We start from the raw sequence: 25046 nt of genomic DNA on the forward strand, positions 1-25046 counted from the left end.
TGTGTCAAAGTTGAGATTCATGATTAAAAAAAAAAAAAAAAAAAAAAAAAAAGCTTATCTTCAGAATTTCTCCAAAAATTTTCCAACAGGACCCCTTTCTGGTTTCCTTGTGATTTGCCTAATAAATTACCAGCCTAAATTAGCTGCATTTTTTTTTATGGTACAAACATTGTTGAGTGAATTGTTTTTGCATTTGCTCTTCGTAAGCAGATTCTAAACACCGCATTTATCTTTCACAAAGCTTTTTCAAGTTAATTCTTCATGTTAAATGTACTGAACCTTTTCTCCTGATTTACTTATGGTGACAACTAATTCAAAAAGTTGTGATTACAGATAGTCAAATACCATATGATGTACTTTCTTGACTTTTAATCTGTGATTGCAGTTCTGCGATGTCCTTCACACTGATCATATTCAAGAGAAGCACATCCATATTTGAACTCAGCCAACCACTTCTTAATTGGTGAATATTAAGGCACAGACTCCTTGCAAGTCTTCACAAAATTCAGGTGAACTTCAGTTGACTATAAACTGTCCAAAACAAATAACTTTATGACAGTACAATATTCCATGTTGTTGGCTTGAACAAAACATGTGACACAACTACTTAAAAGGGGAAAATTTAACAAATCTATTACATATATAAAGTTGCAAATTATTTTCAAATTGCACAATATGCACCAAAATAAGAAAATAAATTCTTTTGACACAAATGTCATCTTGGTGAAAAGTACAGGTATTCTCTCCTTTCCCTCCTAATGTAACGGATGTTTATAGTAGGAAAACATATCATTAAATGTGACTAATCTTGTGTTGAACATAAAATAAACCAATTTCAGTAATCCATAGTGTACCACATGATATCAAATAATAATCAGAACATCTGAAGTGAAAAAGTATTGAAATTATGTTACAAATAACTTACCATGAAGTCTGTTTGCAGGTAAAAGAATGCGAGCTCTATCAGCCAGTTCTGTATTCAAGGTACTACCCAACAGAAGGATATCAATTGCCTCTTGTTTACTATTATCTAAAAGATTGTTTTGAATTGTTCTAGCTGCTGATCTGGCTCCATCCATCAGCTGAAATAATTTATTTACTTTTTTGATATCATCACAAATGAATATAATGTGAATTTTAAAGTAAAGAAATCAATACTGCAGCTTCTGCAGTACTAACAGAAAAAAAAATTAAAAAGATAACTTTTAACTGTTTTATAGAATCCACTAATGTCACTGAGTTATGGCAGAGAATATAAGCATGCAAGACGTACAGTATCTGAATTCTCCAAGATTATGCAGTAGCTGTCAAATACTACTAGGGGATACATGCAGCTAACTTACATAAATGGTTTGCTGTTTTATGCACCTGCCACAGTTGCAATGCTACATGCCTAGCTCTTTTCATTTATCTTAATAGAATATAACTGCCCATATACTGTCTTGGCAATACTGAACACACTCATGATGTTCAATCTAGATAAATTATGTCAAAATTTGGTTGATGGTTTAAACTGTATGATATTAAAAATTCTTTAAGTTGGTACACAGCATTTGCTTTTTGTATTTATAGCTCTCAGAGGATAGGGCCTTATGACCCCAAAACCAACTGCACTGTAAACTGAACAACATATTAAATAATGTAGTTGAAAGTAAAATTTGTTTCATACAATAAAATCACCCACAACTGACAAGCTTTTAATGACACTCCATTTATAACTGAGACTACTAAGTATGTAGCATGTTCTTTCCAGAAAGACATACAGAATTAAAGTCAAGTAATCAATTACAAAACCATGGCATGCTACTGGAATAAAAATATTCTGCCACAGGAAGAGATAGCAACTTTGCACTCACAAAAGACACAAATCCCAGGCAGTTAGAGGCATTATAAGGCTTAGTCTCAGAGCTTCAATAAAGTGATCAGGAAAACAAAATTTTTGTGCATAATGACTGAAATTACCAGATTCAATGACAAATCAAAAACAACACAGAACCTGATAGAGAGAGAAACAAGAAATACCTCCTCCGGCAATTTCAAAAACATTGCTCTGACCGTTAACAATCCACAAATAGTTGACAGCAAGAAAACAGATGAAACATTTAGACCACTTGTTAACTGTCAGATCTCAATTTCACAGTGTGACCAAAAGAAGGGAAGTACCCAAAAGACACGGTGAGATGTCAATGTAACTTCGCACATGTACACACCACCAGCTGGTATGTAAATGATTAGAGTTGCAATTCTCTGTGGAGGGTAGAACAGGCATCAGAGTGCATTTGTGTTGCTCATATTTAGTGATTTTACCAGGTCTGGGGTGTGAACAGCATCAGGTGCTGAGTGATCACTGAGAATGATACAGAGAAGCCGTGTACTCATGTGAGACAGTGTTACACCTGACAGAGTCTGAAAGGGGCCTCACCATGGGTCTCCATTTGGCTCCCCGGTCAAATTGTGCAATATCCAGATATATGGGGCATTTGGATGTGACAGTAGCTGATACTGGACTGCATGGGAGCAAGGGGGCAGACATACGCATTGTCAAGGTTCCAGTCAACCATCTCTGACCACCACAAGGAAGGGCAACCATATTGTGCCCCAAGCCATCCAGCACAAGTAATAGACTCCCTGCAATACCAGGTCTTTTCAGAAAATTCTGGAACTTTGTCCACATAATTTTTCTACACTTACTTCTTACTTACTGCGCATGGTCTCCTTCGAAATACCCTCCTCCACAACTGATACACTACTCCCAACTCCGTTTCCACTTCTGGAAGCAATCGTGGTACCCATTTTGGTGGATCATGAGAAGCACCATCTGCGAATTTTCTTTTATCTTGTCTAGCATTGCATATCTTTATCCTTTCAATGTGGTTTTCAACTTTGGAAATATATATAAAATAAATAAATAAATAAAATAAAAATAAAAAAGGCTGCATGGGCCAGGTCTGGACAGTATGGAGGATGAGGCAGCAAAGTGATTCAGTTCTTTGTACAATAGTCATGCACAAACAGGGATGAATGTGCAAGTGCTTTATTGCGATCCAAGGGCCATGAATTGTCTCGCCACATTTCAGGCCTTTTCCTTCTCACATTTTCTCGCAGGTGTTACAACACATTTCGATAGTAGCATCAATTAATGTTTTCTCCCTGTGGCACAAATTCATGATGAACTAACCCTTCAAAGTCAAAGAAAACAATTAGCATGGCTTTCACATTTGATCTGACCTGATGAGATTTTTTTTGGTCTTGAAGAACCTTTCCTGCCCATTGTGAAGACTGAATCTTGGTCTCAACATCATGACCATAGACCCACATCTCATCACTAGTTATGATAATCTTAAGAAACATCCCATTCACATCTGCGTGATCCAAAAGCTTTTCACAGATAGTGAGGCGAAGGTCTTTCTGGTCTAGACTCATCAGCCATGGGATGAACTTGGTGGCAACACGATGCATTCCAAGATGCTGTGTCAGGATTTCATAACATGATCCAACTGAAATGTTACATTCTTCTGCAATCTCTCGGACAGTCAGTCTTCGAATAGCATGCACCATTTCGCTGATATTGCTGACAGCGCGTCATTGGTAGATGTTGATGAGGGTCATCTAAGTTACCTTCCGCCCAGCCATTTTTAAACCACATGAACCATTTGTAACACTGAGAAGCACTCATCACCGTAGGCTTCCTTCATCATTTGGTGTGTCTCTGTAAATGTTTTCTTGAGTTTCATGTAAAACTTAATGCATACACATTTCTCCTCTAACTCTGCCATCTCGAAATTTGCAAACTGTGCAACATAATGTTCCACTCAATACAACACTGAACAATAATTAACACACATACAACAATGAAACTGCCGACAGTTACACATCAAACAGGAGTGTGCAGGGATGCCAATTGCATTTTGCTCCAAGGCACCATTGGTGCGAAATTACAAATGTTCCAAAATTTTTTGAACAGACCCCATCTTCTGAGTCATTCTGCACCACTGGTTGGAGACTAGCAGTGGCTGGACTAGGGAACTACTGTCCCATGCATAGTTTGGAGTGGTGCTGTGATCACGAAGGATGAACTGGTGATGAATGACACCACATTGTGTTCAGCAATGAATCACAGTTTTACACTACCCCATTGTGTTCAGCAATGAATCACACTTTTACACTACTCCAGAGGCCATTGTCGCTAGGTAGGGTGGTCACCTGGAGAGAAGTCGCAGTCTTCTAATGTTTTGGAGAGAGACAGTGGTGGTTCTCCTGGCACAAGGTGTGAGGTGCCATTAGGTATGACTTCAGGTCACAGTTGGTAGTGACTGAGGGAACTCATGGCACAACCCTCATTCACACATGGCATGTGTGTTTATGAATTGTCTGTGTAATGTTGAATTACTCCTGTAGCCAGCAAGATCCACGGATATGTGCCTGATAGTACATATGTGGGACCAGCTCAGATGTCAACTCCATCCCAGAGGCTGGTATCCAGGATATCAAGGATCAGTTACAACATTTGTGGGCCATCTTGCCTCAGGAGCAGATACAATGGTTCGACTGAATCAGTGTGTGCACCCAGATGGAATGTAACGTCATACAAACATGCGGGTTCAAACCACCAATTTCTTTGTAACTTTGACTTGATTTTATAATCACTGAAATAACACCACATACCCTCTCAAACCATGAAATTTCATTTCGTTTCCTCCTCCTCCTCCTTTGGATGGTTAACATTTTTTGACAGCCAGTATACGTTACAGTGGGTCCTCTGGTAAAGCCACAACCATATTAAAACATAGTTTCTACATACTCTGTAATCAGATAGATACAACCTCCATACTCCTCATGTATATAAATAATTGTAAGTTCTTTGAGGAATAAAAATTCTGCTAGTATCAACATACCCCCCCTACAAAGGAGTATATTCAGCGAGAACGAAATATGCTGCGATTGTACCGCTTTACGAGTCTGGGGATGTAACACATGTCACAAACCATCACCCTCTCTCTCTCATTCTTAACCACATTTTCATAAATTATCAAAAATGCATTCTACTATGGAGGTGTGGTGCATCTTAAAAACTAGAACATTACTACCATGAGAGTTTGGTTTTCTGAAAAATATTATCTAAACCAGAAGCTATTTCCTCTTTCAGAAAATGTCTTGGCATAGCTGAACAATAAGAAGTTGCTGATTGTCATCTTATGTGAACTGTTCAAAGCATTTGATTGTGTACATCAGACATTCATATAGAAGGCACATCACTCTGGAATCATGAGATAATTAGGTAATTTGTGGTATCATACTTCAAAGACCAAAAAGGAGGAAGCAGAAGATAGCTAGACTTATCAAACAGCACCTCACAAGGTGCAGCACACTATGAAAGGGGAAAAATACTGCAATGAGTTGTGGTGCCTGCATTATAGAATAGTGTTTAGCATTGCTGGCTGGCATGCTCATGGCTGTCAATTCAAGCCTGACCACCAGCAATTATTTTTATTTAATATTTCTCATTTCTGGAAGGTTCCCAAAATGTTTTACATTTGCAATGTTTGTTTATTCTGGAAAATTCAATGTTTGTATAATCATCAGCGTTCTGGGATACTCAATGTTTGTATAAATAGCTGCACTGTCCACCCAGGTCAGTTCTATTCTGGTTATACACTGGTGTTTGTAATAAATACGTTTTCAGTGTTGAGTGTCATTTTATTGATGACCCTGCTTTCAGATGCGGACTTGATTCCGGCTACAAGGCAACATTGTTTGGCGGAGAGCCCAAGTACTTCAAAACATCTACATCATCAAGGCTTCCATCAGCCAATATTGCAGGCAGTACATTGTTCCAAATGTCCTTATATTCAAGAGACTTGTGGTTACCAAGTCAGCTGAAAGTCAGCTGCATATCAGGCATCCATGAGTATTTTCTTGTGATGCTGGTCAAGGTCCAATGAAATGGCTGAAAGGGTTCGACACAGTGACCAAATACAACAGGAAGTGTTTGGTAAATGTATACTTTTACTTGGGCACAGCTCAGTAATGGTTCAAGAACAACAATGAGAAGTTCAATAGCTAGGGCAAATTCCACATTGACTTATCAAACAGTACCTCACAAGGTGCAGTAGACATTTTGTGTCAATCAATGGCAAGTCCACTTAGTAGAAGAGCAATTGAAGTACAGGGCCCATGGAGAAATGACATAATCCTTGCAAAAATCCTGTAATCAATGTAGCAAAATCTGGAAAAGTGGAAGAGAATAATTTTTGATGTCTGACTCTACTTTTCATTTGCAGGAAATAATTCATTGCTTTTGTCGAACTCTTGGTCTGGACATAAAAACACCTCTGTAATAATAAAATATTTAATCTCAACAAATTAAAGTCTCGACTGATAGGAGTCATCTGTAATGTAACACTTCCTCGACATTCTTTACTCTGCTAGTCACTTGAGTAACAATTATATCTGCAACTGTTGAAATGTCAGTATGAATTGCAAGTTATTCAAAAATTAATAATTTGAGAATTTTTGCTACAGTGTAAAAGCTTGAAATCTGTGTGTGTGGACTTTGTGCTACATGGCACTATGTCCTCTTGTCACGGCTGCTCTGCTTATTCGCCAATTTGTGAGCTAGACAGGAAGGATTGTACAAGACCACTGTTCTGTGTGTGGTGAAAATGATTAAAAAATATAAAAAAACTTGCATATGCCTTAGCACCTAAAATTATGAAAATGCATTTCTTTCAGTGTATTGTTCCTGTGCAAAAAATTTCAGGGCAGGTTTCAACATGTCAGACTGGACCACTCCCTTGTTGTGGAAGCACTGTAACAAATGTGTCTGGAAAGGCCAGGTGCAGAATCACAGTATGGAGGGTCTTGGTCCCTGGTTCCTATTTCAGCTGGGAACATGGGGTCAAAAGTTTCTGCTTTAGCCTGAACTAGAAGCTATTTGTAAAGCCATTTGGACATGTCTTACAGTAGCTATTTTACAGTATATTAAGCAAAGTTTAAATGACAAACTGGAACTAGCACCCAGGCAAATTGTGTGAATAGATTAATTTCTTTTGCAAAATATTTTAATTAAGCTGAAATTAATGCTCAACTAATGACACCATTTGTATATGCATCTTTGAGATTTTATTTGAAAACACACAAAAAAACACATTTTTGTGGGACTTTTTGAAGTGGACCACTTCTATACTTTATTGAAACTGATATGAATTGGTTCAAACATTGCACAGAGGCGGGTAAATGGATAAATTCAAAATGAATTTTTTTATCCCATAATCTTTATCCATTGTCAAGATATAATTGTTTAAAGTCAAGCTAAATATACCACATGAAATTTGTTCTTACATGAACTGAATGCACAAAAAAGGTTTAAACTGAAGTGAATAAATAAAAAATGCTTTCTTAAGATAAAACTGAAAACATGCTTTCAGAACTCTACCTTTATTCAGATTTTACATACAAAAAACTTGTTTTTTCAGAGTTTTTTTTTGAATGGATGCAACTTTATGTTTCAAACTTGTGCAAACTGGTTCAGATTTTGTAAGGTGGTACACAAATACATGTTATTTTGTGAAAGCTTTATCTGTTGCCCCAATGTAAGCAACAATAAAGAAACCTATACCAGATCAGTTGTCACCTAAGTCAACAAAATCTATGTCAGTTGCCACGCTATGGCAGTCTAATGTGAAATTATGGCAGAGTAAAAGTTGGGAAGCAGAACGAAAAATGCTCCTATCGTAACACAAAAAAGTGAAAGGCGACTATGTCTTGGTCAGAGTTAGGGGTGTAAAATAAGAGAACTAGCTTTTCAACTTATCTTGCAGCTTCAAAGACATTCAAACCAAAACATCTTGACATATTCATGCTTTTTTTATGAGTTAAATCTACTTCCCCATTACAGTGAGCTCTCTTAGCTGTGAAGTGTTGGCACACCTGTATCTCCCAATTTATTGGCTAAAGTCCGTGATCCTGTGCACAAAATCAGGAGGATTTGCTAGCCATAGTAAACAATATACAATATCATATGGCTAAAGAGCATACATGCAATAGTTAAAAAAGTTTTTCTGGCGGATAGAATCCCTGAGGGTGGACTTGTTCCTGGAGGGGAAGCTGAAACAGTTTTTTGATTTCTGGGTTGGGGAGGCAGGGGCTGGTGGGGTGGGAGGTCAATTTTTGCTGTGAGAGGCCCAATTTTCCACCAAACTCACCACTTTAGAAGTATATTGAGAGATGTAAGAGCAAACACACTCAATTTTATGTGCTTCTTGAGAGTAGCATGCATCTACAATAGGGAGTATCAGATTGTGGGGTTGCATCTATAATACAAAGTATCCAAGAGTACGGGATGCATGCAACCCAAATTTTAATGACACGTTGTGTCATACTGCACAAAATGACACATGCTATGTTGGATGACACCATGGCATGTGTCACAGTATATGACGTGATATCACATATCATGTTACTTTACTTGACATGATGAGTTGCACTGCACTGCCTTGCATTAAATGACATGAGTATTAATACTAACAAATAAAAAAAGTGTGAATATGTCACAATGTTTTGATTCAAATGTTTAAGCTGCCAAATACTAGTTCCCTTCTTTAACAACCCTAGATCTGCCAAGGACATATTCACCTTATTGGGGCTATGAAAGAAGCATTTTTCATTTTGATGAGTGTTGTATTTCATTGATGACCATGTTTTTGGATTTGGACCTGATTGTGATTATGACATGACAATATATCATTGGAATCTGGGATCTGTTACGAGGCCTTTGCTGTTTTGTATAATCACCAACAATAGTCAATGAGCAAAAAACCCAGCTTCACAATGTTCGCTAACAATGTAAGCATTGTATTGGATATACTTCTATTTCAAATTAGAATTATGTACAATGACATGTAGAAAGAGATTGTGGTGTGTTTCACTGGCGACTCACTCTCAATAAACCTAAATGAAACTACGAGGGATGTTCAATAAATAAAGCAACACATTTCTTTCACAGTCAAATTGGTTGAAAAAATTAAGAATTTGTTGTGGGCATCGTGGAATATTCCCACTTCAGCTCCTATATTTTCATGAAGTTCTGATATGTGGCGGTGCAATGCATTACATTCAAAATGACACACGTTAACAGAGATACGTTCCAAGCAGAGAGCCGTCATTCAGTTTCTTTTGGTGGAAAATCAGAGCATCGCAGATGTTCATAGGCACTTGCAGAATGTTATGGAGACCTGGAAGTGAACAACAGCATGGTGAGTCACTGGGAGAGGCGTCTGTCATTGCAACAAGGTCACACAAACTTGTCCAATCTCTTGTGTGCTGGCCAGCAGCACACAGCTGTGACTCCTGCCATATTGGAACAGACGGACACAATTATTTGAGGTGATTGATGGATCATGGTCAAACATTTTGCTGCTCATTTGGCTGTCTCTGTTGGTACTGCTGACACACTCATCCACCTGTTGGGGTACTCAGAGGTGTGTGCCGGTTGGGTTCCTCGCTGCCTAACAGAAGAACATAAAGAGCAAGGAAGGACCATCTATGCAGAATAGCTTATATGTTATGAGGCTGATGATGGCAATTTTATGTCTAACATCATTAAAGGTGATGAAACATAGATTCACCATTGCATACTGGAGACAAAATGGCTATCCATGGGTTGGCACTACACCACCTTTGCTCCAAAGTAAAAGTTCAAAGCCACACCCTTAGCTGGTAAAATCATGGTGGCAGTCTTCAGGGACTTTGCAGGGGTTATTCTGTTTGATATCCTCTCTCATGATGCAATGCTCATCTCTGAAGTGTACTGTGCTACACTCAGGATACTGAAGAAACGACTTCAGCGTGTTTGCTGCCACAAAAATGCAAAAGAACTTCTCCTTATCCATGACAACACAAGGCCTCACACAAATCTGGGCACTCAAAAGGAGCTCACTAAACTTCAATAGACCGTTTTTCCTCATCCAACCTAAAGCCCAGATTTCGCACCTTCCAACTTCCAGCTGTCTGGCCCAATGAAGGAGACACTGCATGGGAAGCAGTACATGGATGATGGGGAGGATGCTGATGCAGAAAGATGTTGACTCCAATATTGACCAGTAGAGTGATACTGTCCGGGCATACAGGCCCTCCAAGTAAGGTGGTGCAAGGTCATTGTACTGAATAGAAACTATGTTGACAACACAGTTTTGTAGCCAAAAGAATGGGAAATAATATGGTGTATCGGAATAACGAATAAAACCAAGCAGCTTTCAGAGAAAAGGAGTGCATTACTTATCAAATGACCCTTGTAGTTTCACAAAAACCACAAGAATTCAGAAGTAATTCACATTACACATAACTGACCAACCTATGAAGCAAATGTACAAAATTGTTAGATGTTCACACAGACAGTAATCTGAACTGGAAACATTGTAACATCTTTCACACACAAGAAAAGGCATAATCTTCTTCAGCAATATGACAATTCAAAGAAAAACCTCCATGGTGCAGAGAAGAGTGCTGATGTTCACATGTGGCATATTTCTGAACATGTCATATCAAATCCTTTTCAAATTGCTTGATGGTATGATCGCAACGTACATTCCTTGATAAATTTTGTTATAAACCACTCCTCTAATGTGACAGAAAGAGAGTATATCACACCCGTAAAACAATACAAAATGATGGTCAACTCTGCAGGCTCTAGTACTTGTTGATAAAAGGGGTGTAAAGTATGTTAATACTAAAATCTTTAATTCTCTATCAAGCAGAATTAAATTCATGAGACAATAAATATTTATTCATGTACAACTTAAGGCAGTACCTGCCTCTCTACTCTCTGGATAAATTCTTTACCAAAAGCTATTAAAATCTGAAAATTCCCCCTGTGTATATCTGTGATAAACACATTTAATGTGTAGTTATTTTTTATTGTTTCTATTTGAACAAACCAAATATGAGAGTTAAACTTAGCCACTACGGATCTTTTTTAATACTTTGATCATATATTAAATCACCCGTAACAACAAACAGCAGCAACCAGTAACTCAATGAAATATTTGTTTAATTTCACCGCCAGTTTCAAGCAACTTTCACACAATCTTAAAATGAGGCTTACAGAAGATTTACATTATGATTCTTGAAGTATTTTATGACTGGTTCAGTTAGTTTAGCTATAATGGTTGTGAGGGTATGATGAGTAAAAAATATTTCAGTTTGAAATTGCACAGGTGTGTCTTCCTTGCAGCACAAATTGAAGTCCATTGAAACAAAGAAAGCCTATAAGGTACTAAGCTTAGATTTAATATTACTTAATGCGTTTAATCTTTTCCACATACCTTGGAACCACCTTGTATCGCTCCTGTTCCTGCATATATCTTACTCACTTCATTGCCATTATTAATCCACATCTGCCTAAAAACTTCTTCGAAACGTGATACTATTTGATGTTTTTCCATCAAGTTCAACAAGTGTAGTTGTTTTGCTAATATCTACAGAAAAAAATCACATTGGTGAAAATTCAGTATAAAAAAATACCTTAAAAGAATTAAATCATTAAAGATATTTGCAGATATAGTGCATGCACAACTGCTATTGATCATTCTCCTCCTATCCATTAGGAATAATTAGATTATAGAGATCAGTGTCACAAGTGATACAATACTTGTATCTTTCACAATAAACATAAAGGGTAGTAGTCTTTGCACCATACAAAAATATAAAAAAATCGGAAATTTTTGCAGCTTAGATTTCCAACACAATTAATCTCTAGCACGACAAGTAAAACTTTTTGTGGTACTGTGCTTAACTCTGTGTCTCAATTTTTGGGATGTGTGTTCACTTGTATGGGGGTGGGGGAGAGATGAAAATGCTAAAATTATAGCTTCAATGGACCAAAACATTGTAGCTACTATATTAGAAGTAAAATTTCCAATGAAAGCAATAAACTTCCTCTGGCTCTCTTTACATTACAGAGCCCGTCATTTACAAGTCTTTTAATACTTTTTAGATACTGTGGGCTTTTGATAGCTATTTGGCTGAATATTAACAGAGTATCGCGGAAGAGTTTTGTATTTTTAGACTTAGGTGAACTTCCATCACCCACTCTTCAGCCACTGCAAAACTTTGGTTACCGTACCTCTTTTTTATTTTTTTAATGCAAAGAACATTTACATTTTATAATATTTCTAGAACATTCTAAAAACCATTGGCCATTATCAACCATATAATTTGTGAACTCAGCAGAAAAATAACTGATAATGCCACAGTAAAGGGAGAATACAAAAAACAGATTTGCAATAGCAGGATAAAAAATTCTGAAAAAAGAGAAATTTGTGTACACTGAATGTAAGGTTAGTTGTTTGGAAGTCTTTTCTGGAGGTATTTGTCTTGACTGTAGCCTTGTACAGGAATAAAATATGGATTATAAAATGCACAGACAAGAAGTCAATACAAGCTCTTAAAATGTCTCGCACTACAGAAGAATGTTGAATGATGATTAGTGTTTTAGGGCGCACAACAACGAGGTTATCAACGACCAAGAATGTTGAAGATTAGATGGTTAGACTGGATAACTAATGAAGATGTGCTGCATTGAACTGTAAAGAAAAGAAATTTATGACAAAACTTGGCTAAAAGAAGGAATCACCTAATAGGGCACTTTGACATATCAGGTTGGTTGGTTGATTTAGGGGAGGGGACCACACAGTGGGGTTACCAGTCCCATCAGATTAGGGAAGGATGGGGAAGGAAGTTAGCTGTGCCCTTTCAAAGGGCCTAAAGCGATTTTGGGGAAATCACAGAAAACCTAACTCAGGATGGCCAGAGGCGAGTTTGAACTGTCGTCCACCCGAATGAGAGTCCAGTGTGCCACCATGATTGGTGACATAGCAGGAAACAGTAGGGACCAATGACCTCAGCAGTTTGGTCCCTTTGGAATTCACACACATTTGAACGTATCAGGAAATAGTAAATTTGGTAATGGAAAAAAGTGTGTGTGTGTGGGGGGGGGGGGGGGGGGGGGCTACAGCTTGATTATATTGTTTCTCAAGTGGAGATTGACACCATAATCATTCAACAGAACTATAGTCCATTCAAAATTACTTGATAGTTGATGTCTGTCACTTGCTGCTATGGTGTTACCACATCGGCTGCTGGCTAGTGCTCGGTTATAGGTAACACAGAAACACTGCAAGTCACTTTACAACTGCTGTTAATGTGTAACACGGAGCAATGTTGGGAATAGCTGTCATAACATATGCTGGAAATGAGAAATGCTCTGTCAACAGCTGCGTTAGATGACGTGTTTTGTAGCCCTGAATTTAAAATCTTGTTCTAAGCTAACCACAACTTTTGACGTGTAACATATCTGAGAAAGAAGCAGAACTAAAATCATGATCACTTTGTTCATGGCTATTAGAGCTAATCTCTACAAGCACATTCAAGATAGAAAAAGTTCAGTTTCAGGGCTAAAAGCAAACTGTTATTTCTTACTATCATTTGTTACCTGAAACTATCTTCAAACTGGTTACACAAGCTGTCGTATTATCACAACCAATGAGCAGTCCTTGTAGGTACTCAGTTGCAGATTATAGATCACACAAACAGATTCCAGACGAAAAAAGGATAATAGGTATAAAGGTAAGAGCAAATAAAAAGAGTCAATATGTTGATGAAAATTATGTAGCAAAGAATTATAAATAAAAAATTACACCAATTAACTGAATAAAAATGATAATCTAACTCTTTTGATTAGATTTAGAAATAAAAAAAGAACTGCAGCAGCTGATGAGGTCAAAACCCACGGCCTTCAACATGGCTGGTTATTATGCTAACCACTGCACTCGTATTACAAGACAGAGGCAGTATTTGCCTATTTGACAGTGATCACCCAGTCACAATGATGAATTGCAGCCTTCAAAAGCTTGGTCACACGCAATGTCATGTGAAGCTTATATAATGTAAACCGATGTGATTATGATAACCGCATATGTGACACTGAATCGTCTCTTGTGCAGAAGTATCCAGTAGTGTGTTTAGACAGTGCTGCATTTCATTGGCATCATTGTGTGTGTGTGTGTGTGTGTGTGTGTGTGTGTGTGTAGGGGGTTATCATGTATGATGAAATATAACAGAAAGGTGCCAGACCCATGATTTGGGATCCAAACACATCGAGAAAGAAAGCCAGACAACAAACTGGAAGTGAAGTGACTAACTGTTGTGGCAGTTTGGCAATGGCAAACAGTCCAGGCATGACATTGAGTGCTGTGATTGGAGGAAACAAGCTCTTACACAATGAGTGTCAACTATCAAGTAATTTTAATCAGACTGTAGATCTGAAAGTCTTCTCATGAAGTTCTTCCAACATCAAAAGCTGTATACATCCCACAGCTGCAATTGTGCTGTCAAGCCCTTTGCGATCACTAGATGACCAAAATCCTTGTGCTCGAATATGATGCCCTGAATGTTTCTTTCACACTGACCACTTCTAGAATCTAATAACAAGACAGATATTTCACCCTCACTGGGAAAGAAAACACATTTCAAATATCTTTCAATCTGGCCAGAAGTCTGTTTACCAGATTTCAATGCTGTCACAACAACATTCGGGGCTTCAAAAAGAGATTCATGAATTCTTGGTCCAAACTTACCATTAGTTTCTTTTACAACCATGAAAAGGATTTCAAAGGGCTCTATGTCTTAAGTACAGCTGTAGAACGTATACAGCTTTCGATGTTGGAAGAATTTTGCGGGGAGACTACCTGGTCTAGCTCTGCTGAATGGTTATGATGTCAATCTCCACTTGAGAAACAATACAATTGCACTGAAGTCAGTAGTCCATAATCAGTTCTCTTCCCTAATACTTACCAATGTACTGAAATACGCCTGATACCAATCAGAATATTTAGAGAATCATCACCCTTGACAATTTGAAATCCTGCTGAATTTTGTTTTATATTGTCATATATTATGTGAAGAAATTTTGTTCACTTTATTTGCATGATGTAAAAAAAATGTTATGGTGTAGGCATTCCCTTACAGATTACCATTGTTGTAATTATTTTCTATTGCAGTAATGCATTATTTATCACTGTCAATTAACAAAATACATGTATGTGCAATGAAAAAAAACATTAAAGTAAAATGTCCAATAACAATTTAAATATTAAACAAATATAAGTAAAATAAATAATTAGAATAGTAATGAATAACTAGAAATTTTAATTAGATACATTGAAAAATACTCCAACAGCACATTTTGTAAAGCTTATTTTCGAAAATTGGAATTTCAGAAACCAGCTTTATTACACAAGGATGTATATGGCTTGAAAGCTTCTTTAGTTTATGTTGTAATAAAAGTTTTCATTTTTCAGGATTAGTTAATGGTGGTGGGGTGTTTTGCAAAATTTCAAATTATTATAAAAACTGAGTATACAGTTTTCTAGTACATTAATTACACATAAACTTTTATATGAAAACATTTTTGTATATCATCATATTGAAGATATTCCCTTTTAACCTAAAAATGCTAAATTACCTTTCAAGGTGTGTTTTATTCTTCAAAAGTAAAATTGGGCAAAAAGAGATATGTATTGTACTATTTTGTCCCCTCTACACAATGACAAGATTAATCAAGATCGTTTACTGACACTTGAGAATGTTCCCTTGTAAGTGTTTTTCACCTCATCACTCCTTTGTGTTCAAGTATACTGTATCCTCACCACTTACCCCTGAGATTACACAACACAGATGTTCCCTTGTCCACCTTCTTCAGGCACCACAGTGCTATATGTCTTTTTACTATTGTCCTAGTGACAAAACTGATCACATGGAGGTGGTTGTGTACCATCTGCACTGACACAGCTATCCCAGTTGCCTCCAAAAACTCAACACACAGTTCTGTTGCATTAGCCTCAAGACATCTACAAGCCATAATTTGTAGTTAGCTGCCATCAGCTGGTGGTGTATATCATGAGGTTAGTGCAAACCATGTTTTTTAGTAGTTTATCCTGTACACATTATTATAACTAGTTTTTCTTGACATAATCTATGTTGAATGGATAATCAAAATTTTCACAAGATTTTTTTACAGTCATTAGAATATTTTTTCTGCTCAACAGCTGCCATGATATGCCATATTTCAAATCAAGCTGTCCAAATTTTGAGAGCACATCACCACTTACATATAGAATTAAGAGATATCTCATAATTAATACTGAAGTTTGCTTTGGAAACATTTCACTGGAAAATAATTTTTGAACTACTGATTTTCTTTTTCTTCTATTTTTAGGCAAAGTTCTCTTGTTTCTACTCATGCTTTATACAGAGAGCATTTCCTTTTGTAGTCTTTAACTGATGGTCCTTAAATGTGTTTACTTTCCTATATCGCTCATCTATACCACTGTTCACATTCTTTCATTTTAATTAATTGGCTATTTTTCGTATGGGTATTTGAATCACTCCCCGTCTTTTCCATGCTATTTCCATAGTTCTGTACTCTTGTTTTTGGTTGCAGTTTCAGTACAAATCTTAGAAAATTATGATGCATCAGCATAAGAACAGTACACTTAAACATTTATTGTTACAAAAAATTTCATATTTTTCTATCTTACATAAGAAATTATTTTGTGTACACAGTACTATAGCAAACATCTAAATTTATGTTGTGGTACTGTCACATAAACTTAGAAAATACTTTTGCACACATTGATAACTTTCTGGAATGTGCTCTGTATCCTCTCCATAAGAGCAAACACAGCTCTCTTTCTCAACAGTGGTCAATTTTTTAAAATTAAAATTTTATATTTTTAAGTAATGCATGGGACTCTGCACACAGGAGAAAAGAAATAATAAAAAGAAATATCAAAGCTCACATGAGAAAACAATAATTACTTCAGATATTGTTGGAACAGCTGTGTAGTTTATAGGCACTGGTGGTGGAAGGAATTATCATTACAACATATTCTCCGCTCCCATAATTGCCCAGCCTCAATTTCAGGTAACCCAATATTGCCATTCCCTCCACCCAACAGTTTCCCTTCCTTTGTCCTGTCACTCCCTCTCAGGCCATGCTGCTTCCCACCGGCCACTACAATTGTGCTAGCTTATAAACCTGTCACCCCTCGCTCCTACATTCCTAGCCAGCAAATGGGCATCCCTCTGAGATTCTAGCTGTCCCCCCCCCTCCCCCCCCCCAAAAAAAATCCATCTCCCTGCCTCTCCTCTCCCCTCTCCCTTTACCTAGCCCACCCAACACTATCTCACCACAACCAATCCACCTGCTGCAAAATAGCATTAGCACTTCCAGTGTAGCTGGCACCATTTAGGGGCATTGGCACACGTGGGTTTTACTCTAGCTCGTCAAAGGATAACTCCAAAAGCTACCAAGTTTTCCTTCTTTTGTTTGTGCCTATTGACAACTCAATGTTTCTGCTTTTCAGTAAGTGGTTTCCTTTAATCCTAAAGTATTTAGATTCTACAAGAACTTTCCTATGATGCACATAAAATAAAAAGGACTTCTTATCAATACAAGGAGGAAAAACAAAGGGATCTTTTTTTTACTCATAAGGTTTTAGAGCTTAATTTCCATCAAAGTATGTCAATCAAGCATTGTAGCTATTTTTTTACACTGCAGCCTAAAAATCCTCCCTAGTTTCTGATTTTCAATCATGTGACAATAAAGCATTGCATAAATGCCGTGCAATGAAACAATTTAGTTGCATTCAAACTCTTCTCTTGCTCACATGCAAAATTTTTATATGGCAGTAGCTTTACCGACCAGCTGACTCGACAGTTTAACAAAGCATGTATTTTACACAGACTCCAGTGAGACAGTATTTTGTTGGCTGATCTAATAACAAAGGATACATAGTCTTTGTGTTTTATACTCAGGGTGTCATTATAGGAGTTTCTTTCTACTTACCACTTTTCTTAATGGAAGCACTACTAAGCCTAACATCCATGCTCTTGGTGGAGTGCAAAGCAGTAGCCAGCCCAGACTCTTCTTGCAACTAACAAACATCCCCTACCTCTATGTACTCGATGTTCCCCAAAAGTGTCAAACTCATCACAGTAGTTCTGAAATCTGCTTCACTGGACCTGTCTTGCAATATATGTTTTATTTTTTGTAACACCAAGTGAGGCAAATTTCTTGTCTTCATTGTCACTAACATTCACTATGTGCCTCCAGACATATGTTTCAAAGTACACATGTTCTGCGGTGGTGTGATATGTGTGGTTGGAAACAAAGAACACACTTTGCACACCACAATTGCAGTATAGAAACTTTTATTGTTCCAAGATGATCACTATCAACAGTCTTATGTTGCCATCATCTCATCTTATGGAACTTGTTATAAAACTGCCATGTTTCATTAAATGACGTCAAAGTAAAAAAGGCACTCCGCACATATACATGTTTTCACAAAACACCCGTTGAATGAAATGCACAAAGTTGATAACATCCTCATACTATTCACGCATATCAGTGTTGAACATAATAAGCTTTTTCCACAGCACACATCCTTATTACTGTGCAGCAGGCTTGGGAGAACCATGTCAGATGCAGATTTGTATGGATGGTATTTGTATGGATGGTATTAGAGAATGATCATTTGTGTGCATTTTGCTGCACCACGAATAAATATAGACATGAATTTGGGGAACTCTCGAAAATGTAGAACACCTATGGCTGGAAGGTACAAATTAAGGTAGAATGGTCACATCGGGTAGTTGGCACTGGCAATGTTCTTATTAAGCAAAAGGTCCTGTGAGCCACACTTACGACACCACTGTGAGCCACACTTACGACACCACTGGCAGGTACTATAAACAAATGTGGAGATGGGTACAGAGTAATCAGGCACATCATATGGCACTGGCATTCTATGAAAAACCTGTACATTGCAGTTACAACAGTGCCTAGAAACCTGCATGTTGGGGCCAAAGCAGCCTTGGAAAACCTAACATTACAATTATTAAAGAACACTTCATTCATCCCCTCCAGAGGGACTACATCAGAGGCGTAGGAAAAGTAGTATAAATAAGCAAACCCAGAGGCTCTACACAAGCATTCATGTTGTCATTCTGACAATTGTTTAAGTTGCAGGCCAACCATGGCAACCATCTGGTGATGAATTTTGGTGGCCAACTAGCCTGTTTAACCAACCGCCAAGTTCCATGTTATGGATGTGCCACAGCCATTGTGAGGCAGGTCCAAAACTTGATGCATGGCAACTGCAGCGTCCCTTCTACCATTACTTCAAAAATTGGTTTATGTGACTGATGTGTATAACAGACATTTTTGTTGAGAACTGTGTCTTCATGTCGACCAGTGAGTTCATCTCCAGGACCTGGTAAGATATCCAGTACTTAGTTAAAAATTTCTTTGCTTCCCCCCTTGGCACATCCATGACTATGGTCTCTCAGGTACCCAAAACTTCAATATCCAGTTGTTCACTAACATTTGTGCTACGGTACTAGCCCGTTGGCCTGGCATTGGTACCATTGCCGAAAATCAAGAAAAATGATCAGAGAATGTACATATTTCCTTCAGGTGTTTTATTAAATGGCCTGAGGAAATCCAGCCCCAACGTAGAAAACGGACTGGGTGCCTCTGGTAATCTTTTCAACAGCACTTTGCACATATGGCGCACAATCCCTAACATACTGCTACACGTCACGCTTCCTGTTCCTCCACCAAAACTGCTCTGCTACACACCTATCCATCTCATGTAGCCCTCCATGACCTGACAACATATAGTCATGAGATTGGTACAAAACTTCCTTCTGAAAAACTGCTGGAACCGCCGTATGTGGACTACACCTCATTATTTGACACAGCAAACCATTGTGAATAACAAAATGTCACTGTGACGGCAATTCCTGGCACTCCCTATCCTTTTTTTGTGCCCTCTGCCACTCTTCCATGCTCCTCCCTAATGTCCCCAACATCACTACCCCACAACTTAATGCATGTGCGCTTGCATGGGATCTCCCTTACTTATGGATTACTTAGTACGTGAATTCACTAGCCTTACGTGCCCACCATATTAATCTACTAGACAGAGCTTTTAAACCAAGCAACCATTTCAGAGAGGCATGGTCTGTGTCATGACCTACCATACAGGAACACTGGAAATACGTAATACCATATATGACTGCCAACATCTCTTTCTCACTCATTGAGTAGCTACACTCTACTTTGTATAGCTGCCTCGAAGTGTAAGCTACTAGATGTTCTTAACCATCTTAACATCTGTCCCAAAACACAACCAACTGCTTCATTTTTAAGTGTATCATGAAAGAATAAAAACAATACTGGTCTGATACTAATATTTCTTTTAATTTTTCAAATGGCACTTGACATTCCTGCGACCAATGGGATTTTGCCCCTTTTTCAGTAGCTTCTTCAATGGTTCATTTGTTTTGCACAGTTCCTCATGAACCATCTGTAATAATTACATATGTTGATGAATGAGTGTACTACCTCAGTTGTTCATGGCATTGGAAAATTTTAAACTGTGCTTGTAAGATGAGGATTGGTCTGTATGCCATGTTCACTAATCATGTTCCGCAGATAGTTTACCTGAGTTTGTACAAAATAGCACTTGTCCATACTTAACACCAAAAGTGTCAACATAGTCTGCTAAAGACATCCTCCAAATGCCTCTAATGCTCCAGTAAATCCTTCGAAAAGACAGTTATGTCATCTAGATACACTATATAAGTTTCTGGTTTTAATTCTCTCAAATACTACATCTAACAAAGCTAAAAAGTTGCAGCTGCATTTTTTAGTCCAAATGGCATGTGCTTGTAATGAAAGTTTCTGGTTTTAATTCTCTCAATACCACATCTAACAAAGCTAAAAAGTTGCAGCTGCATTTTTTAGTCCAAATGGCATGTGCTTGTAATGAAAGTGGCCTCCCAGCACCGTAAATGATGTTTTTGGCCTTTCCTCATGAGACACTTCCAACTGATGGTACTAGCTCCTGAGTTCCATACTTGTACAGAAGTGACACTGACACAGATTATCCAAAGTTTCTCTGATGTTTGGAATTGGATAAGCATCAGAAAAGGCTCCTGCATTTAGCTATCTATTGTCGCAGCAAAATCTATATTTCCTTGTTCTGTCCACCAATTTCTTCAGCGCGACCACAGTATTCATGCTCCAGGGGCCATAATTAATTTCTATGATGCCAAACCATAGTTGTTGCTCAATAAACTCTTCTGCTAATGGTAGAAGGTGCCTCGCAATGCAGAGTGGCTTCATATAAATTGGTGTGCTATCTGTTGTCAGTGTGATTAGTGCACTGGACTCACCTTTAGGAGGATGATGGCTCAAACTTGCGTCCTGCCATCCAGATTTACATTTTCCGCGATTTCCCAAAATTGCTCCAGGCAACTGCCAGAATGGTTCCTTTGAAACAGTACAGCCAATTTCCTTCTCTGTGCTTGACACAACCTGAGTTTGTGCTCTGTCTCTAATGAGGTAGATGTCAATGGGACGTTAAACCCAATCTTCCTTCCTTTCTTCCCCTGTCAATATGTGATGTCACTGTTGTTGCTGGTTACTCTCCATCTGTACAAAATAAATCACTAAACCTCAATAACAGGTTTTGCATATCCTTTCGATCACTGCCCTTCAAGTGACCCACTTTCCCTTGTAACACTTCCGTGTTGACAATTTGCTTCAGCTTTCCTCCAGACTCAACATGTCAAAGTCATCATCTTCCAAGACTCCCAGAGTGGCTATTACTGCACCCTCTGGCAGATGATTCCACCCTATTATCACCAGCCCCACATAACCTATACTGTGGAGGCCCCAGTCTCCTCTTTCCCAAGAGGTCCAGACTGATAACGGACATGTGAGCCCCTGTTTTACCAAAAACCTCTGTTTCCTGCCACTCACCACCACTAAGCAGCACTATCTCTGTGCACTAACTTGTGCAGTGTTATGATCTAACAGAATTGCCTTCCAACGGTTGAAGCACTCCCATTTGCATTTAAAGGCTGCTTCCCTTGCTGGTGCTTCCCACGTTTCCTACTTCTACAGTCAGATGCCCAGTGGCCCACTCTGCCACATGCACAGCAGCACTCTGGTTGTCTATAATGCATCCTTACATGCCCCTCCTGACCACATCTACTACACCTGATTTCAGAAGCGAACACCTGGTTGTCCACACTCAGCTTTGCTGCAGTATCCACATCTTCTGTATGTGTTGTGATCCTAAGAGCTGATGCTAAGTCCTGGAGGTTTTCCATTTGGACTTCCCATGACATCTCTGTGAGTATACCAGGCAGAAATGTCCACTGTTCTATGTTCTGCCTTTTGCAATAATGCCCTGTTTGATTCTGCATTCTGGATCTGTACATATGTCTTTGTATTCAGTTTATGGATTCTGTCCAAGAACGCTTCCACAGACTCTTTAAGATGCATTGACAAAGTACTTAGTTTCTCCTGAGAAAGATACGCACTGTTTTGCTAAATGTACCACTGGCAAGGTCCAGTGGCCCACTGCTGAAACATTTGTACTTTAATCAAAGTCTCATGGTATACAACATATGCTTCGGCATCCCCCACCAAACTCATACTAGCAACATCCAGGGTTATTTTGTCTGATCACCCATGTGTTACCTCGGTGCCCCTAACATCTTTAGTAAAAATTGTCACGTCCTCCATTGCTGCAGGGACATACGAAACAAAAGGCACTTCAGTCCAGACTTATTCTCATCTAACTTGAACTGTGGCTGAACCTGACTTGCTTTCCCACCTTCTAACTCACAAATAAGTTTGAAATTTCTTTGCTTCTCATTCTCCAATTCCTCTCTTAATGTGTGCACTTGCTGAGTTAAAGCAGCAACTGCATCCACTGTAGTAGCTGCAGGTGTTCCCAGCGTTTTTCATACTCTACTTCTACCTTAATTCAAATGTTAAAAAACAAAAACAAACAAAAACACCTATTCACCCACCCAACACATAAAAATCGAACCAAAAATTAATTCTTCTGGTGAATTGTCACCCATCTACACTCAACTACCATATGACTAATTTGCCTACACACGGAACAAGTAGCTGCTACACCACTGGTACATTGGCAACCAGCCAGGAGGAAAAGAGTCACCAGGGGTAAAAGGACGGGACCTGGAAATGGTGAGCAACACATTGTGCATGACGTGCCAGATAAGTTAAGGTTGCATAAGTAAAGTGTACGCTTGTAATTTGTTGGGAGTATTTCAGCTTATTGTGTCAGATTGTGTATATTTTTACTGCGGTAGCGACAGTTTTTCTTTTTTGTGGATTTGTTAGTTTTTATTCATGTTGTTATTACTGATGATTTTATTGTGTATTGTGCATTCTTGGAAGGAGGGAAGGTTGTGATCTGCTCGGGTGGCCACGTATGGAATGGTATGTGGACATGTGATGCGAGTTTGTTTCTGGGGAAAGTAAATGGGACGAGTTGTGGGAAGGAGCTCCTGCCAGCTTGAACTTAATTCCAGAGGACAGGAACACATTGGTTATATTCAGTATTCACAGTGGAAATTGCAGGGTCAAATTGCTATGGAGGAGGAAGATCAGTATGGTTGAGAAAACTTGAGCGTCAGGAAAGCAGAATGATTATTAATGGCATGACTTGAGCAGTAATCAGCACAGACTTTTTCCTTATGGCTACGCTCACAGGCTCAACTGTAATGAAATTGTCACAGAATATGTTGCATTGTCCGGAAGGATCTCTGAGGATATTACTCCTTCAAAATTTAATCTATTTAAATAAAACACAGAATCCAGAACTTATGCAGTTCTTTGATAAATTAGGAGCCCCAGCAAAGGAGAATTTCAATGCAACAAATGTGGCATCGTATACATCATTTCCAGAAACAACAGCGGCCCAGAGTGTTGATAGTAATCGTATCGGCTACCAGCTGTGGTGTGTTTCTAGCAGGCTCTTGCGTACTGTATTTCTGGGTTAAGCACAAGTAAGCACTAACTGTAGACATGTCGGTACATCAATTATTAGTAGAATGGTTGGCTGGGGAGGAAATTAGTTTTAAGGACTTGATTAATATGGAAGAGTATAATAGGAGTATAGGTAGGTAGTTGGGGGAGGGGGGGAACAAAAAGTGTCAAGAGAAGTTCCATGTGGGGACAATAAACTGTGAATTGTGAAGATTGTCCTAAATTTACAAATTACTACAGTTAAGTAATGGGAGCCCGATAATAAAGATTTGGGATGAATCTTCACGGAACAGAGGAGGTATGCACTGCCAAAAACAAGTATAGGAATGGGTTTGGGGAATTCTTGAAAATTTTGCACAGCTATAGCCAGAAGGTAGAAGTTAAGGGACCGATGGACACATCAGGCAGCAGACACTGCCAATATTGTTATAAAAGCAAACAGTTCTGCAAGGGAGGTTTACGAAACCACTCACAGACAAGGATGCACGGCCTGGTGGGCACTATAAACAGATGTATAAGTGGCTGTGGAGCAATCAGGTGCAATACAGGGCACTAACATGCTATGAAAAACCAGTATGCTGTAGTTACAACAGCAACTAGCAACTTGCATGTGGGGGCTGAAGTGGGCTAGGGAAAGCTAATGTAATTATTAAGGAACACTCCACTTGTTCCCTCCAGAGGGACTACATCAGAGGCATAGGAAAAGGAGTATAAATAATGAAGCCCAGAGGCTCAAGGCAAGCAGTTGTGTCACCATTCTGTTGTAGTCTGAAAATGGACATAATGATGATTGTTTAAGTTGCAAGCCAACCAAGTTGACCATCTGGTAATGGATTTAGGTGGACAACCAGCCCACTAAATCAACCACCCAGCTCCAAGGTATGGAAGCCCCACAGCTGTGGTAAGGTGGGGCTAGAAATTGGTGATGAATGGGTGGGGGGAGCAGGGAAGCAGCCAGCCTCTGCTATCTGGGTGATATTATCTGACAGATTGCAAGCTGATGTTTGTAAGGGCAGAGTTGGGATGTGATTTTGCAGCCTCTTGGGTACAAGGCTAACCTCCCAATCATCAACCAAAATGCTCTGGGCAGGCGACTGGAGCTGTCGAG

The 25046-nt window shown here is 38.6% G+C and overlaps 1 protein-coding gene across 1 annotated transcript in view; it reads right to left on the reverse strand.

The window, feature by feature from the left end:
• LOC126184900 (synaptojanin-1) overlaps nt 1-25046 on the reverse strand; it is a 133369-nt gene that overhangs the window by 59762 nt on the left and 48561 nt on the right. The window contains exons 9-10 of the mRNA XM_049927547.1: nt 11322-11474; nt 926-1082 (exon numbers count right to left, since the gene is read on the reverse strand). Of these exons, the coding sequence (XP_049783504.1) occupies nt 926-1082; nt 11322-11474 (310 nt within the window). The remainder of the gene's footprint in view (nt 1-925; nt 1083-11321; nt 11475-25046) is intronic.

This window comes from Schistocerca cancellata, chromosome 4 (genome assembly GCF_023864275.1).
Source record: "Schistocerca cancellata isolate TAMUIC-IGC-003103 chromosome 4, iqSchCanc2.1, whole genome shotgun sequence".
NCBI classification, from domain to species: Eukaryota; Metazoa; Arthropoda; class Insecta; order Orthoptera; family Acrididae; genus Schistocerca; species Schistocerca cancellata.